Source organism: Lissotriton helveticus, chromosome 2_1, assembly GCF_964261635.1.
Source record: "Lissotriton helveticus chromosome 2_1, aLisHel1.1, whole genome shotgun sequence".
In the NCBI taxonomy this organism is placed as follows: domain Eukaryota; kingdom Metazoa; phylum Chordata; class Amphibia; order Caudata; family Salamandridae; genus Lissotriton; species Lissotriton helveticus.
In genome coordinates, this window is record NC_136059.1 from 1,985,430,117 (window position 1) to 1,985,444,769 (window position 14,653).

The 14,653-nt window shown below is 42.7% G+C and overlaps 1 protein-coding gene across 4 annotated transcripts in view; it reads left to right on the forward strand.

Moving 5' to 3' along the window:
- Positions 1-14,653, forward strand: part of ARFIP1 (ARF interacting protein 1) — a 366,293-nt gene that overhangs the window by 300,383 nt on the left and 51,257 nt on the right. For all 4 annotated transcript variants that reach the window (XM_078676937.1, XM_078676935.1, XM_078676936.1 and 1 more), the window contains one exon: positions 14,410-14,584. In XM_078676937.1, coding sequence (XP_078533063.1) covers positions 14,410-14,584 — 175 coding nt within the window. The remainder of the gene's footprint in view (positions 1-14,409; positions 14,585-14,653) is intronic.

Here is a 14,653-nt window from a genome sequence, read left to right on the forward strand (position 1 = left end):
GTGTTAGGCATCAGTGAAGCTGTGAGGTAGTCAACGAATGTGATTATAGGATGCTTGTGTCCGGCCCAGGCAAGACCTGGCTTGGCAGTTCGTGCTTGACTGTTCCCATGAGAAACAGGATCAAGACTGATTTACATATTGGTGGGTCTAAACTGGGGTGGTGAAGTGAGCTGAAGAACGATGATGGATTTAACCCAGATCTGTGACTGAGGGGGAGTGTCTTAAAAGTTTCAGCGCTCCGTCTCTCATCGTGTTTACCTTATAGTACATGATGCCAGGTGCAGATTGGCCACTGCAACCTGCTTGAGAAGGGTAATTTTGCTGACGTTTCGCTAGTAAGTTACTTGGCCTTTGTTAAACACTTTTGGAAAACATTACTACATGGACCAAGATCCCAGAGCGAATGCTTTGTTTATAAGATCACTTATTTACTGTGTTGTAAGCATCTTTATTTCTTCTTGATTGAGTTACCTCCTCGTGGGAAACCTTTCACTGATCTACATTCAAGTGCTTTTGATCCTAAACCATGTGCCTTTATTCCTAGAGATGCCCACTATGTGCCACCTTTGCTGCTATGTTGCTCCTAATTCATCCTGTGCTGTTCACCAACACTATGTGTCTTCACTCGTATTAAAATTGTTGACCCACTACGTGCGCTCACACATAGCGTGCCCCTTAATTCGTCCTGTTGTCTCATACATTCTCCATGCGCAATCAGCTATTTTGTGGCATCTCCTCTACAGCTTGCCATCAACTTTCTGCTCTTCAGTCACTTTAACCTGCAACATCTCCACCCCAGAGTACCCACGGTCACTGTTTCTGTACCCTCTTAAATTCTGTACTGTGCTTCTTTACTCTATGTGCCCACAGTCTTTATGAGAACCGTGACCCACTGTTCTCGGCTGCCGTATGGGACGTTGTATTCACTTCGTGCCTCCCCACCCACTGTTTGTGCCCTTCACCTGTGCTTTGTGCCATAGCTCACTCTGTTCCTGCTCCCACTGTGTACACTCTGTCGCTCTCTGCCCTCCTGCGTTTTGTTCCATTGGTCTCGTATATCTAACGCATAGCTTTAAAAATCCATAATTTAGATGATCCATCCATTATTTGTAGCAAAACAAAAACGGGGTTCCTACAGTATTATAAAATCCATATTCATTCAACGTTTCCATGTCCATTCAACATTTCCATGTCCAAGACCTTCAATTTCAGCATTGAAAGTTTAAGAGCTGGGTGAGTGAGGAGCTTATGCTTAGCTTGCTATGTCCTCCATTTTCTGAAGACCAATGCTTATTTCCGTGTGGCAACATCAAATGCCCTTTCCCTGCCTGCCTTACGACCAAACCTGTGTAATTTGCAGCTTGACAAACTTTTGAGTTCGCCAGGAGGCAAGTAAGCCTGTGAATGCCTCCACACCAACCCTTGCTTTTCTACTGCCAGAACTGCACTTTAATCACCATTGTCTAAGCGGAGTGATGTATTTATTAATTCATTTTTCTTTTTACCTTTGACTGAAATCATCAGTTCTTCAAAAAAGTGCATTAAATTTGCAGAGAGAGGATGCTCTCTGAGAGAGCCCTTTTAAGCCCTTGGCTTCCATATGTTTTTCATAGTTTGCCCTTGCTTTAATGGGCTGTTTATCAAGGCATCCAATAACCATTTCGTGGATGTTTACATTATCCTATTTAGGTCTGGGTGATGGGGATTCAAGCAGTATCTTTGATGTGACATTAGGTGTCGCTTTTTTGGTGACACTGCAACATTTAATGATAAACTTTCTGATTTACTTTTTGTGTTTTTACTAAGTGCTTGGATTCCTTAGACTATCATAAAGAGCTAGTACTAATCCTCCTCGTGTGCTCATTTGTTTTACTTCGCAGGCATGTTAACATGTTGCTGGATTTAGAGTTTTTTGTTCACAAATAAATATGTGCAAGCAGATGCGCTTTTCTGAAAGATCCTTTTGAAATACTGGCCCTTTGTTACAAGTATCTACTGTTCAATATTTTATGCAGTAGGTCTTTTAAGCTCATCACTTACAGCATCTTCAGACTTCTTTTCAAAGCACTCTTCTTTGAGGGTCTATCTTTTTTTTAATTTTATGTTTTAGAGTTTTATAGAGCGCAAACTTGACCCGAAGATATCGGGTATCAGAGCGCTTTACGTAGCACCAGTTTCGTTACATGAGGACACATTCATTTTTGTTAGGAACAGGGAGATTAAGTGATTTGCCCAGAATCACAGGATGTTGAGCGTCCTTGCCGAGGCTCGAACCCGATTCCCCAGCTTCGACGTCGACCGCCATGCTAATGCTGTCGGCTCAGCAAAGAAGCCTTTTTTATTACTAATAAGGAAAAGCAACATTATTAATGAACCATTTTTGTTTTATATGACATGTATAAACAGTATGCAGCATCAAATTAAAGAAAATCACTCATTTTAGGAAAAAAGGTCTTTTATTAAACCTGCCTATGCTCTGTTGACCTCACTGTCTAGGCTAGTTCCCTTGATAAAACTCACCCAGACGTCCGAGCAGTGTCCCAGTAATCATTTAATAGACTTATGAGGTACACTTGTGAGGCACACTTGTGAGGCATGGCAACCTTGAAGCAAGCAGATGAACAAGATAGAGTGAGGAAGAGAATGTGAAAATGTTGGCATTATTATAATAAAAAGCTAGTTTAAGCAGATAAATGTATCTATCGAGCTCTGTCCCTCCCTGCATATCCACCACCCCCCGCACACGTCAGGCATGGGATTGAGTGCCCAGCCGCACACAGCTAAAGCCCCGCAACCAACCCCTCCTTTTTTTTCTCTTCAGCCCTGTGGATCTAATGCAATTCTGCAAGGGGCCACACTTGGGGTGGATCTGCAGGACCCCGAAGTGGCCATACCCCGAGGCCCAGCCAAAGTTAATAAGGGGGAGGGGACATGCAACCCCCTTCTTCAGCCTATTCGGCCACGTGGGACCCCATCCCCCGTTACTCGGCTGTAGCTGAAAAAAGAGAGGGGGTCATGCCCCCCCCTCCCCAAGCTGATTTCAGCCCCGGGGACCCCATACCCTGGCAAATAATTTAAGGGGGAAGGGGTATATTTTGGCCCTGTGGATCACATCCCCAGCCAAGAAAGGGTGGGTGCCCTGGTGCCCTCCCCGGGTACCTACCATGTCCTCGTTGGGGGCCACGGGGGGAGTCCCCAAGGGGACAGCCAGCTGTAGATATCTATCGGGAGCCAGCATTGCTCTCCCCTGCAGGGAGCAGCTAAAAAAAAATGCTCCCTGCGGGCATGGGCAATTTTCAGCTCTGTTTCCCTGCCTGCATCTCTGCAGGCTAAGATCCGAAGTCTGCTTCCAGCTGGCGCGAGCATTTTTAAAGCTCCTGCCAGCTGGGACAGACTTTGTGTTTGCTCTTGCTTTCCGGAGCTTTCCAAGAGGTTTGTAATTGCTCCCTCCAAGCAAAAGGAAACACAGGTTACGCTGCCCGTGCTAGTACGGGCAGGAAAATAACTAAGTCCTGGGACTGAGCAGGTGCCATCCAGCTGGGAATGGGGTCCAGGAAGAGGGCCACACAGCCCCCTCCAATTTCTTATTGCGACCGGGCCCAGGGAGGTGGGGTCCCGTGGCCAAAATCAGCCCAGGGAGGTGGGGTCCACTCCCCATTACCAACATGGCCGGGCTCCAGGGATATGTACCCGGGACCGAAGCGGGTGCTGCGTACCCATCTCTCTCTTTGAAGCTACAGGGGATAGGGTCCCTGGGGCCGAATTGAGCCTGGTGGGAGGGCCATGCGCCCCCCTATATATTTTAAAGACTAGGTGAGGTCCTCAGGCCCGAATTCAGCCTGGGGAGGGGGTTTATGTGCGCCCCCCCAAACCTATGAACCTCCCCCACCCCGGCCCACACGGAGACAAAATAAAAACAAGCAGAGGAGCCAGCGCTTGCTGTTGTTTTTTTACAAGTGATTTGCAAATCTTCCAAAAAGTTGCTGTAAACAAATTTTTAAAACCTTTTTGGCCCCAGACGTTCAGGGTATTCATACCGTGCCCCCTTTTTTCCTTTTTTTTGGGGGGACTCAGACTGAGTACCGAGTCCCAAGATGGCTGCCATCACTTGTTGGTTAAAGTGGTGGCAGCCAGTCAGATCTCATCACGAGATCTGTCAGACCCATGTCCCCCCATGAATATTTTTTCTTTAATAACTCCAAAACTACTGAACAGATTTACACCAAATTATACAAAGGGCTATTTCTGGCCCGAAATGTACCTTTCTGGCACATTTGGTGTAATTCCAGTAAGCGGTTCGGGCTCTAGTTGTGTCTAAAATCCCTTGGGGAGATTGCATTGGGAGAAAGCATTTTGCCTCCCCCCCCCCCCCCCCTTTTCTCCGCTCCCGCTTGGCGAATCATCCTGAAACTTTCTAGACAGCAGCTGCTGTGAGTGGCAAACTAGTACTGACATTTTCATGAGGATTCGTCAAATGGGGCCAAAGTTATTGGCAAAACAAAAACCCCATTTCCTATGGAAACTAGGTCTTATCTCTTGCTATCTACAGGTTACCACCGGTAGGAGAGATATATATGTATATATATCTGTGAAGAAAAGGACCACTTTATAGAAAGTAGACCAAGGACACAGCGGGGATTCCATCAGGGACCTTTATTCACGATGTGGCGCTGTGTGATGCATTTCAGCTACAAAAGCCTTCCTCAGGCGCTGTACACCACCAGAATGCACCGTCTCCCTCCTCGAATTCGTTGGCCCTCCCATAAATGACGGAACAGCTGACCCTGTTAACCTATGACAGCTGTGCTTCAATGTGGCACCACAGATACCAGAATGCAACCAAATAGAAACATCGTAACAGGGTAAGTCTTTTGCACTTAAATGCGCGCTTGAGGTGCCTTGCGAGGGGGGCCATGTAGTGGCGGGTGCCCTCTGTACTTGCGTGTTAAGGTTTCCTCCGGTCCCCTACGCCCAAGCCACAGTAACAGTTCAAACCGGGCCGTGAGGAGCAACTGCCGTGAGCACTCCCCCCCGTGAAGTCACAGTCTGCCTTCTGACAGCAGCCGCTTGCGTGGCCTGTTTTCGTGGCAGTCTGGGAAATATCAATAACTTGATTCCTGAAAAGTTTGTTGCCAGCTGAATTCCCGGACTCTTTGCTGGGCGGGTCCTTGAAACGTGTTCCTGGCAGGCACGTAAATATGAAGAAAAAGACCACTTTGTAGAAAGTAGACCAAGGACACAGCAGGGATTCCATCAGGGACCTTTATTCACGATGTGGCGCTGCGTGATGCATTTCAGCTACAAAAGCCTTCCTCAGACGCTGTACACCACCAGAATGCACCGTCTCCCTCCTCGAATTCGTTGGCCCTCCCATAAATGACGGAACAGCTGACCCTGTTAACCTATGACAGCTGTCCTTCAATGTGGGACCACAGCTACCAGAAAGCAACCAAATAGAAACATCGTAACAGGGTAAGTCTTTTGCACTTAAGTGTGCGCTTGAGGTGCCTTGCGAGGGGGGCCATGTAGTGGCGGGTGCCGTCTGTACTTGCGTGTTAAGGTTTCCTCCGGTCCCCTACGCCCAAGCCACAGTAACAGTTCAAACCGGGCCGTGAGGAGCAACTGCTGTGAACACTCCCCCCGTGAAGTCACAGTCTGCCTTCTGACAGCAGCAGATATATATCATCGCTCCAAACTCCTTATTTCCTCGCCGGGAAAAGAGTCACAGCACTCGCGGGGAAATTTTCAAATTTAGTTTATTCTTCGACAAACAAACAGACGCTTTTCGGGCTTACCTTTGTCAGTGTTTACTGTCGACACTGAGAGGGGCCATTTTGAATGCATAGCGTCATACTTCAAAAAACATAGAAAGTGGACTTCCAGTGATGCTGTATGCGTAGTGAAATAATAACACCGACAGGGTCACTGTCTGCGTAAATATAAATATAAATATGTGAATAATGGTAAGAATGTAAATAAGAATGTATATATGTATATACGAGACTAATAACCCATATACACACTCATGTAGCTACTCACCAACCCATGCAGCCACTTATACACAAAGTGAGACACAGATATTTAAATATTTAAACATTACTCGCTAATATATGTATTCATTAAGATACATTTAATAAGTCAGTTAACCAATCAATTTTACACAAAAAAAATCCATTTAAACATTTATTTACCCATTTATTCTTCCATCAACCTTTAGATATACATATATAAAAAATATTTATTTTTCAGAAAGATACACATTCACTGGATGATGTCATCAGTGATGCCATTTGAGATGTCATGAGTGATGTCATGAGTGATGTCACTGACCATGTCATGAGTGATGTAATATGTGACGTCATCAGCAGTGCATTGCACGCGCAAGTTATAGTGAGTCCAACTAACTATAACGTGGGAAGTTCAATGGTTTTATGCGAGTAAAATTTCCACCTAACTATAACTGGTGTGAAACCTATGGTTTTTTCAGTGAATTTAATAGGTTTTTTAAATGCTAATTCCTAACTATAACTGGTGTGAAACCTATGGTTTTTTCAGTGAATTTCATAGGTTTTTTAAATGCTAATTCCTATCTGTAACTATGGGAAACAATCCTAACTATAACTACCTACTGGCGACCGCCGGAAGGAAGGAAGGAAGGAAGGAAGGAAGGAAGGATGGATGGAGATATATATATATATATATCTTCGCTCCAGGTCACCAAAATCGGGTCACTCTCGGGCGGGTGCTGTTTGTGGTGGTGTGCCACATCATATCATCGCTCCAAACTCCTTATTTCCTCGCCGGGAAAAGAGTCACAGCACTCGCGGGGAAATTTTCAAATTTAGTTTATTCTTCGACAAACAAACAGACGCGTTTCGGGTTACCTTCGTCAGTGTTTACTGTCGACACTGAGAGGGGCCATTTTGAATGCATAGCGTCATACTTCAAAAACATAGAAAGTGGACTTCCAGTGATGCTGTATGCGTTGTTCATAGTTAAGTGCAAATAGTCTCGTATATACATATATACATTCTTATTTACATTCTTACCATTATTCACATATTTATATTTATATTTACGCAGACAGTGAGCCTGTCGGTGTTATTATTTCACTACGCATACAGCATCACTGGAAGTCCACTTTCATAGTTTCTATGTAATCAACTGCTCTTTCAACTCTGCCACCTTCCCAGAAATCTGGAAACACGCCGAACTCGGCGCCCTTCTGAAAAAACCCACAGCTGACCCTTCAGAACTGAAAAACTACCGACCCATATCCCTCCTCCCTTTCCTGGCCAAAGTCATCGAGAAAGCCGTCAACAGCCAGCTCGCCGCCTTCCTGGAATCCAACAACTTCCTTGATCCATCTCAATCCGGATTTCGAGCCAAACACAGCACCGAAACTGCCCTCATTGCAGCGACCGACGACATCCGAGCACTCCTGGACAACGGAGAAACAGTGGCCCTCATCCTTCTCGACCTCTCCGCCGCTTTCGACACAGTCTGCCACAGCACCCTTATACAACGCCTCAGCAACATCGGCATACAAGGAAAAGCATTGGACTGGATCATCTCGTTCCTAGCTGGAAGAACCCAGAGAGTCCGACTTCCCCCATTCTACTCTAAGGCCACCGAAGTCATCTGCGGAGTACCCCAAGGATCATCACTCAGTCCCACCCTATTCAACGTCTACATGAGCCCTCTCGCCTCTATCGCGCGTCAACACAACCTCAACATCATCTCTTACGCCGACGACACCCAGGTAATCCTTTCCCTCACCAAAGATCCCAACAACGTTAAAACCAATCTTCACAAAGGCATGAAAGAAGTAGCCGAATGGATGAAACAGAGCCGCCTAAAACTCAACTCGGACAAAACAGAGGTGCTCATCCTAGGATCCTCCCCCTCAGCTTGGGACGACTCTTGGTGGCCTTCCGCCCTGGGCACAGCACCCACACCCACAGACCATGCACGTAATCTCGGCTTCATTCTAGACTCCTCCCTCTCAATGTCCAGACAAGTCAACGCCGTCTCATCCTCATGCTTCAACGTCCTTCGCATTCTCAAAAAGACCTTCCGCTGGATCCCCCTCGAGACAAGAAAGACCGTTACCCATGCATTGGTCACGAGTCGTCTGGATTATGGCAACACACTTTACGCCGGAATTACAACAAAATTACAAAAAAAACTCCAGCGCATCCAAAACGCGTCAGCGAGACTCATTTTAGACATCCCGCGCCAAGATCACATCACCGGACACCTAAAAGACCTCCACTGGCTCCCCGTCAACAAAAGAATTACTTTCCGCCTTCTCACCCACGCACACAAGGCCCTTCATAATCTAGGACCCGAATGCCTCAACACTAGATTGTCCTTCTACAAACCCACCCGCCAACTAAGATCAGCCAATCAAGCCCTCGCCACAGTCCCGCGCATCCGAAAATCCACCATGGGCGGCAGATCGTTCTCCTTCCTGGCTGCCAAGACATGGAACTCACTCCCCACCCACCTCCGCCTTACTCAGAACCACATCTCCTTCAGAAAAGAACTGAAAACATGGCTATTCGACAAGTAATGAACCCTCCCTCTAGCGCCTTGAGACCCTCTGGGTGAGCAGTGCGCTATTTAAATGCTTGAACTTGAACTATATATATATATATTTATATATATTTATATATTTATATTTTGCCAGAGGACATTACACTCACCTGAATTGCCCTTCCCAACACATCGCGCCTTTTCCCTGCAGCCTTCGCCATGCAACACGCTACCTGAAACACTGCTTCCTGGGACTTGTAGTTGGTTATGTGACCGCACTGGCAGTGCGGCCACGTGAATTGGGGGCGGAACTCTCCCTCCTATAAGGGCATAGCAGGACACTTAAAAGGCGGTGACTGGTCAGATTTCAGGTAACAGTCTGAAGAAGGCTACAACGCTGAAATGCATCATGCCTATGCTGTTTTCCAATAAAGGCTCCCGTGGTTCCCCCTATGTGGCCTCTTAGCTTTTCTTCATTGGAGAGGATTTGTGTGTGTATATATATATATATATATATATATATATATACACACACACACACACACACGTTCAACAAGATTACATGGAGATACAATTACGAATTCCAGTACTTCTAAAAAAATTACTGAAGGATTTAGAACACGCAAGCACTGTTGAAATCAATAAATGGTGGGAAAGTGTGACACTGAAGAAATATATAGAATGCAATAGAATCCCAAGAGGCTTAAGAAACATCAAGGTCACCGTCCAGCATTGAGAGCTCGCCAGTGAGTATGGGGGACGAAGGGCAATAAATGACCTGTTCAAGACTGGATTTTTCTGGAGAAATGAGCCTCTTCTGGATGTTGCGAGGGTGAGGCAGAGGAACTCAAGCAATAGGAAATCAAAAAGAACAAGGAAAATTCAAAAAGAGAAAAGGGAGAGGTGCTAAAAACAAGAGGAAAATATTGAACATTGAAGATGATTTGATAATAAATCTTTCATCAAAAACTTTAAATCAGAAACACAAAACTCTTCTCAATAAAGATCTCACCTTATGGCCGGTCACTGGGATCAACCTGGAAACTGCAGGTATTAATTTCTATACATTTTGTAGTAAATTAAAATTTAAAAAAACATTTTTCTATGAAAAAACTAAGTGCAATACATAATAGTACTTCTCGAACTTTGTCTAACCTCACATCGGAAGATGTTACATCTCTAAAAGCTATAGTTTCTTTGGATTATGTATCTGATATTTTACAAGAAACATACATCCCAGAAGTTATATTGAATAGAGATTACTGTCAAAGTATAGGAATTGAAAATTATGAAGGAGTTTGGAGTGGATGTAAACCTAAGTGGAAGTTTTGCCCATAGCTTCATTCTGGAAATAGTAAAGATATTTTCCAGGAGAGTATGACGGAGGAGCTCAAGGTGATCTACTTAAAGGAAAAGAAAAATATACTCCATCAGGAGAAAAATAGGACCAAAGATGTCCGGTGGGCTTTAAAAGTCCTGCAAAATGACAGCAGCATAATTATCAAGTCTTCGGATAAGGGAGGAAACATATTTGTCATGGACCGATTAAAACATTAGCAAGAAGTCAAAGTTGAAAGAAGATCCAACACAGAGAATTATGTATGAATTTCGCAATAAGGTAAATGCATGTCATGAACAAGGTTTACTAGAGGACAAAGAATGTCTCTATTTAAAAACAACTCATCTGATTACACCTACTATTTATATGCTAGGGATAGTGAGAAGGATTGTTTTAATGAGAGTAACTGAAATATAAAGAAAAACAAGTCTTTTTTTTTTGTTCCTTCCCCTTTAAATTCATGCAAATCCAATTAACTTTACATCTAAAAGAACAATGTCCGTGTTTAAGGGTATATGTTTTAAGATTGGAGTAAAGGCAATAGAATAGAATTAATGCAGCTTAGGAAATGAATGCCCTTCACAATAATTTCCTTAGAATGCTCCATTTCCCAAAACATATTGTCAGAGAGTACATTACGCATTTGCATTAAGATATTTATACAAGGATATGTGAGATGACAAGCACTCTAAATTACAAGTATATTTTTGATGGTGATGTGACCAGGTTAAACACGAGGAATGAATTTTATTTAGTGATCTGTAAACATATTGTTAATTTTTAAATGTGGGGTGGCGGTAATATAGGGCAATGGCTCTTTAACTGGACACTCTGTGTGGCAGCTTTCTATGGCCCAATAGAAAGCTTCGGCCAAAACGCGCAGGCCTGTTTTTAGAGCACGATGCACTTTGGCTGAAAAAAGAAAAATATAGAAAATAAATTGACGTACCTGAAATATCTTTTTTCTGGTTCCGCTTAGTCCTGTTTGCCTGAGTGCTTGGAGAATGGAGCTCTGAAGTCTAATGGTGTGACGGGTACCGAGGTGTTTTTATATATATATATATATATATATATATATATATATATATATATATATATATATATATATATATATATATATATATATATATATATATATATATATATATATATATATATATATATATATATATATATATATATATATATATATATATATATATCTATCTTTCTTTTCCAGGATACATTGTTTAGAAAGTTGTCTGGTACGGCGATGGGCTCCTGCTTCGCCCCCAGCTACGCAAATCTTTTTGTGGGCTGGTGGGAGGAGCAGGTAGCCTGGGCCCCGGGGAATATCGAGTGGTCAAACAAGGTGGTCGCTTGGTACCGATATATTGATGATCTCTGTTTAATCTGGCAAGGGTCAAACGAAGAGGCAGAGGGATATATCAGAGTACTAAACGATAACAATTGTAACCTTAGATTTTCTGGGGAGATCAGTAAGGAAACAGTGAATTACTTGGACCTGAGAATTGAGGTGAATAATGATAAAATTAAGACCTCATTATACCGCAAGCCTACTGCTGGTAACAGCATTTTACATGCGTCCAGTAGCCACCCCCGTAGACTGATCAACAGCATCCCCTATGGGGGATTTTGACGCCTAAAAAGAAATAGTACACTTGACAATGACTTTGAAATAGCAGCACAGGGAAGTGTGGAGAGATTTCTACAGAGAGGCTATAAACAAAATTTGTTACAGGATGCACTTAATCGTGTGAGAAAATTACCTCGACGGAACCTATTTAAAAAGAAAAGTGGTTCAACTTCTGATGATGGCAATGTCAGGTTAATCACGCCATATTCTGTGGATTCTCACAGATTAAGATCTATTATGATCAAACATTGGCATATTCTTAAAACTGATTCCATCATCGGACCAGCCATTCCCCCTGCTCCTTGGATTACTTTCAGAAAAGCCAGGTCACTAAGAGACCATTTGGTGCATAGTCACCTAAATCCAATGATAAAACAACCAGGGACGCTAAAAGATGCAAAAGGGTTCTTCCCTTGTGGAAGATGTAAAGCCTGTGCATCAAGTAAACTTATCCTTTCTTATGAAGTAAGAGGGTGCAGTGGAGGAAGGAGGATCAATAAGTTCATGTCATGCCACACTAGCCAGGCAGTATACTGCCTCATCTGTCCGTGTAACCTAAGGTACATAGGTAGTACAATTAACCCGGTAAAGCTGAGAATCCTTGAGCATATGCGGGCGATTGTGAATAAGGATTTTTCCTACCCAGTCGCTCGTAATTTTGCTATCAAGCACAACAGTGATAGAGGACTTCTAAAATATTTCTGTTTAGATTGTGTTCCCGATAACATCAGGGGAGGAAACAAATTGCAAAAATTAAGAAGACTTGAATCCCGTTACATAGTAGATCTTGAAACAAAAACACCGGGGGGGCTCAACACGGGGGAAGAGATGGCCTCACACCTTGGGTAAAACCAATGAAATGTGATTTATACCAATCTGTATGATAATCTGAAATGTAATCTTTTTTCGAGATTAATTAATATTCTGGATCTGGTTATTCGATGTCTTATGATGTGTTCAATTTGAAAACTCCTTTGAACAAAAAGATGTAATTATTGGAATCAATTACACATGGAATTTTTGTGGATAATCGGGATATATATTTTTGATAATTCTAATGACAAAATATTTTTTACTGACAGGATTAAGGGGTGTGTGTCTGGAGTACGCGTCTCTCGGAATGTTTCCTTTGTATATGAGGGAAAGCAGCCATCTGGCTGCAATTGCCGATACACTTAGTCATACAAACAGTAATTGTGAGACTATGTTTTCAAAGAACAGTTGTCTCTTTGGAGAGACATTTATGCCGATACACGGCAATATTTAAGTGTAATTGTATCTGTTTAAATACAGAAAATGAACGCTTTAATGAGGATAACAACACACTCTAAGATGGCGCCTATGATTGTGCAGAGTGTAGTCCTTTGTCTACTGACATCACACTGTTTGAATGTTTTAAAATGACGCCGCGCACAGCGTTCCTCTATGACACTGAGGAAGGGACGCTTCCCGAAACGCGTTTTTGTTGAATAAAGTTTGTTGGAGATTGCCTAAAACCCGTGAGTGCTGCCGTTTTTCTTCTACTGAGGGATTTGCGAAGAAAGCTGGAAGGAGCAAATATATATATATATATATCCAACAAATCCAGTATCCCGAAAAGAATTCACACTGGTGCCGCGGCCTCAGTTCTTCAAACGCTTTTATTTATTCCTGCAACACACACACACACACACACAAATATATATATCTGCTCAAACTATGTTTTTATATTATGTTTATTATGTAGTGCTACCGTTTTCAAAAGTGTTCTCACTCTTGTTCATGGGTGTCTCGCACTACAATATCCAGAATGCCAAGAGGGTGGCCACGCCCATCTTGGAAGGTGATGACATTTAAAAAGTGCGGATGTCACAGCGCTCTCATCTTGTCAGGAACAAAACGCTGCTGAGGAAGAGATTTATTCTCGAAACGCGTACGGCGTATGAACTTTGAATGCATGCTCTTTGTATTGGGTCCTGCTTGCAAACTGTTCATTAAAACCTGAGAGCAATATGAGTTTCCAGTAGCTTCTCTCAATTGGGGTTCCTGTTTGCTTGGATATATATATATACATATATATATCCAACAAATCCAGTATCCCGAAAAGAATTCACACTGGTGTCGCGGCCTCAGTTCTTCAAACGCTTTTATTTATTCCTGCAACACACACACACACACACAAATATATATATCTGCTCAAACTATGTTTTTATATTTTGTTTGTTATATAGTGCTACCGTTTTCAAAAGTGTTCTCACTCTTGTTCATGGGTGTGCTTCATGGTTGCTATGCCCCCGAGTGTACCTTTCTAAGTAAGTTAGACTATGACGAATTAACTGATAACTGAGACTCTGAAATGATGTATCTGTATTAGCATAACCATTCAATGTTTAGCTTTGAGCAGACCCCATGCATAACATGGCACACGGATGAAACACTTGATGGTTGAGTCACAACACTGCTGTGATAGTTCTTACATAATCTACACTCCACGAAACAAGATGACCAATTAAGGAAATGTTATCATTAAAATTGTATTCTTTTTGTTTCTTAATATATGTAAATATGTAGCAAAATATTGCACATGATAGTACCTAAGGCTACACATTTAACCTTATGTACAAATCTGTACGTCTGCATTAGGAACTGTAACCAGATTTTTCTGGAGGTCTCACTATTTCCCAAGTTTACAAGGGGCCTAGCTGTTGATGTACAACATATATATCTATATCAGCAGAAGATGAACCAGCGTCCTACCCCGACTTTTCATTATAGGAACAAGCGGAGTATGTTACATCTGTATGGTAGGGAGGGAAGTGATCTTAAATGTATGGTTGGTTGATAGTGTGCATGGTTAATTTAACGTGCATTTTATTTGTCACGCACTGTAACTCATTACTAATACACATTTTTGTAGGATTGAGTATGATGCATATCGCACTGATTTGGAAGAACTAAACCTTGGACCACGTGATGCAACAACTGTGCCAAAAATAGAGCAATCCCAGCAACTGTTTCAAGTCCATAAGGAAAAATATGACAAGATGCGTGGTGATGTTTCAATCAAACTAAAATTCTTGGAAGAAAATAAGGTAAAGTTTGCGCTAGTGTACATTTTAAAACTGAAATTCCTTTATATGTCCAGTGATGATAACGGGGCG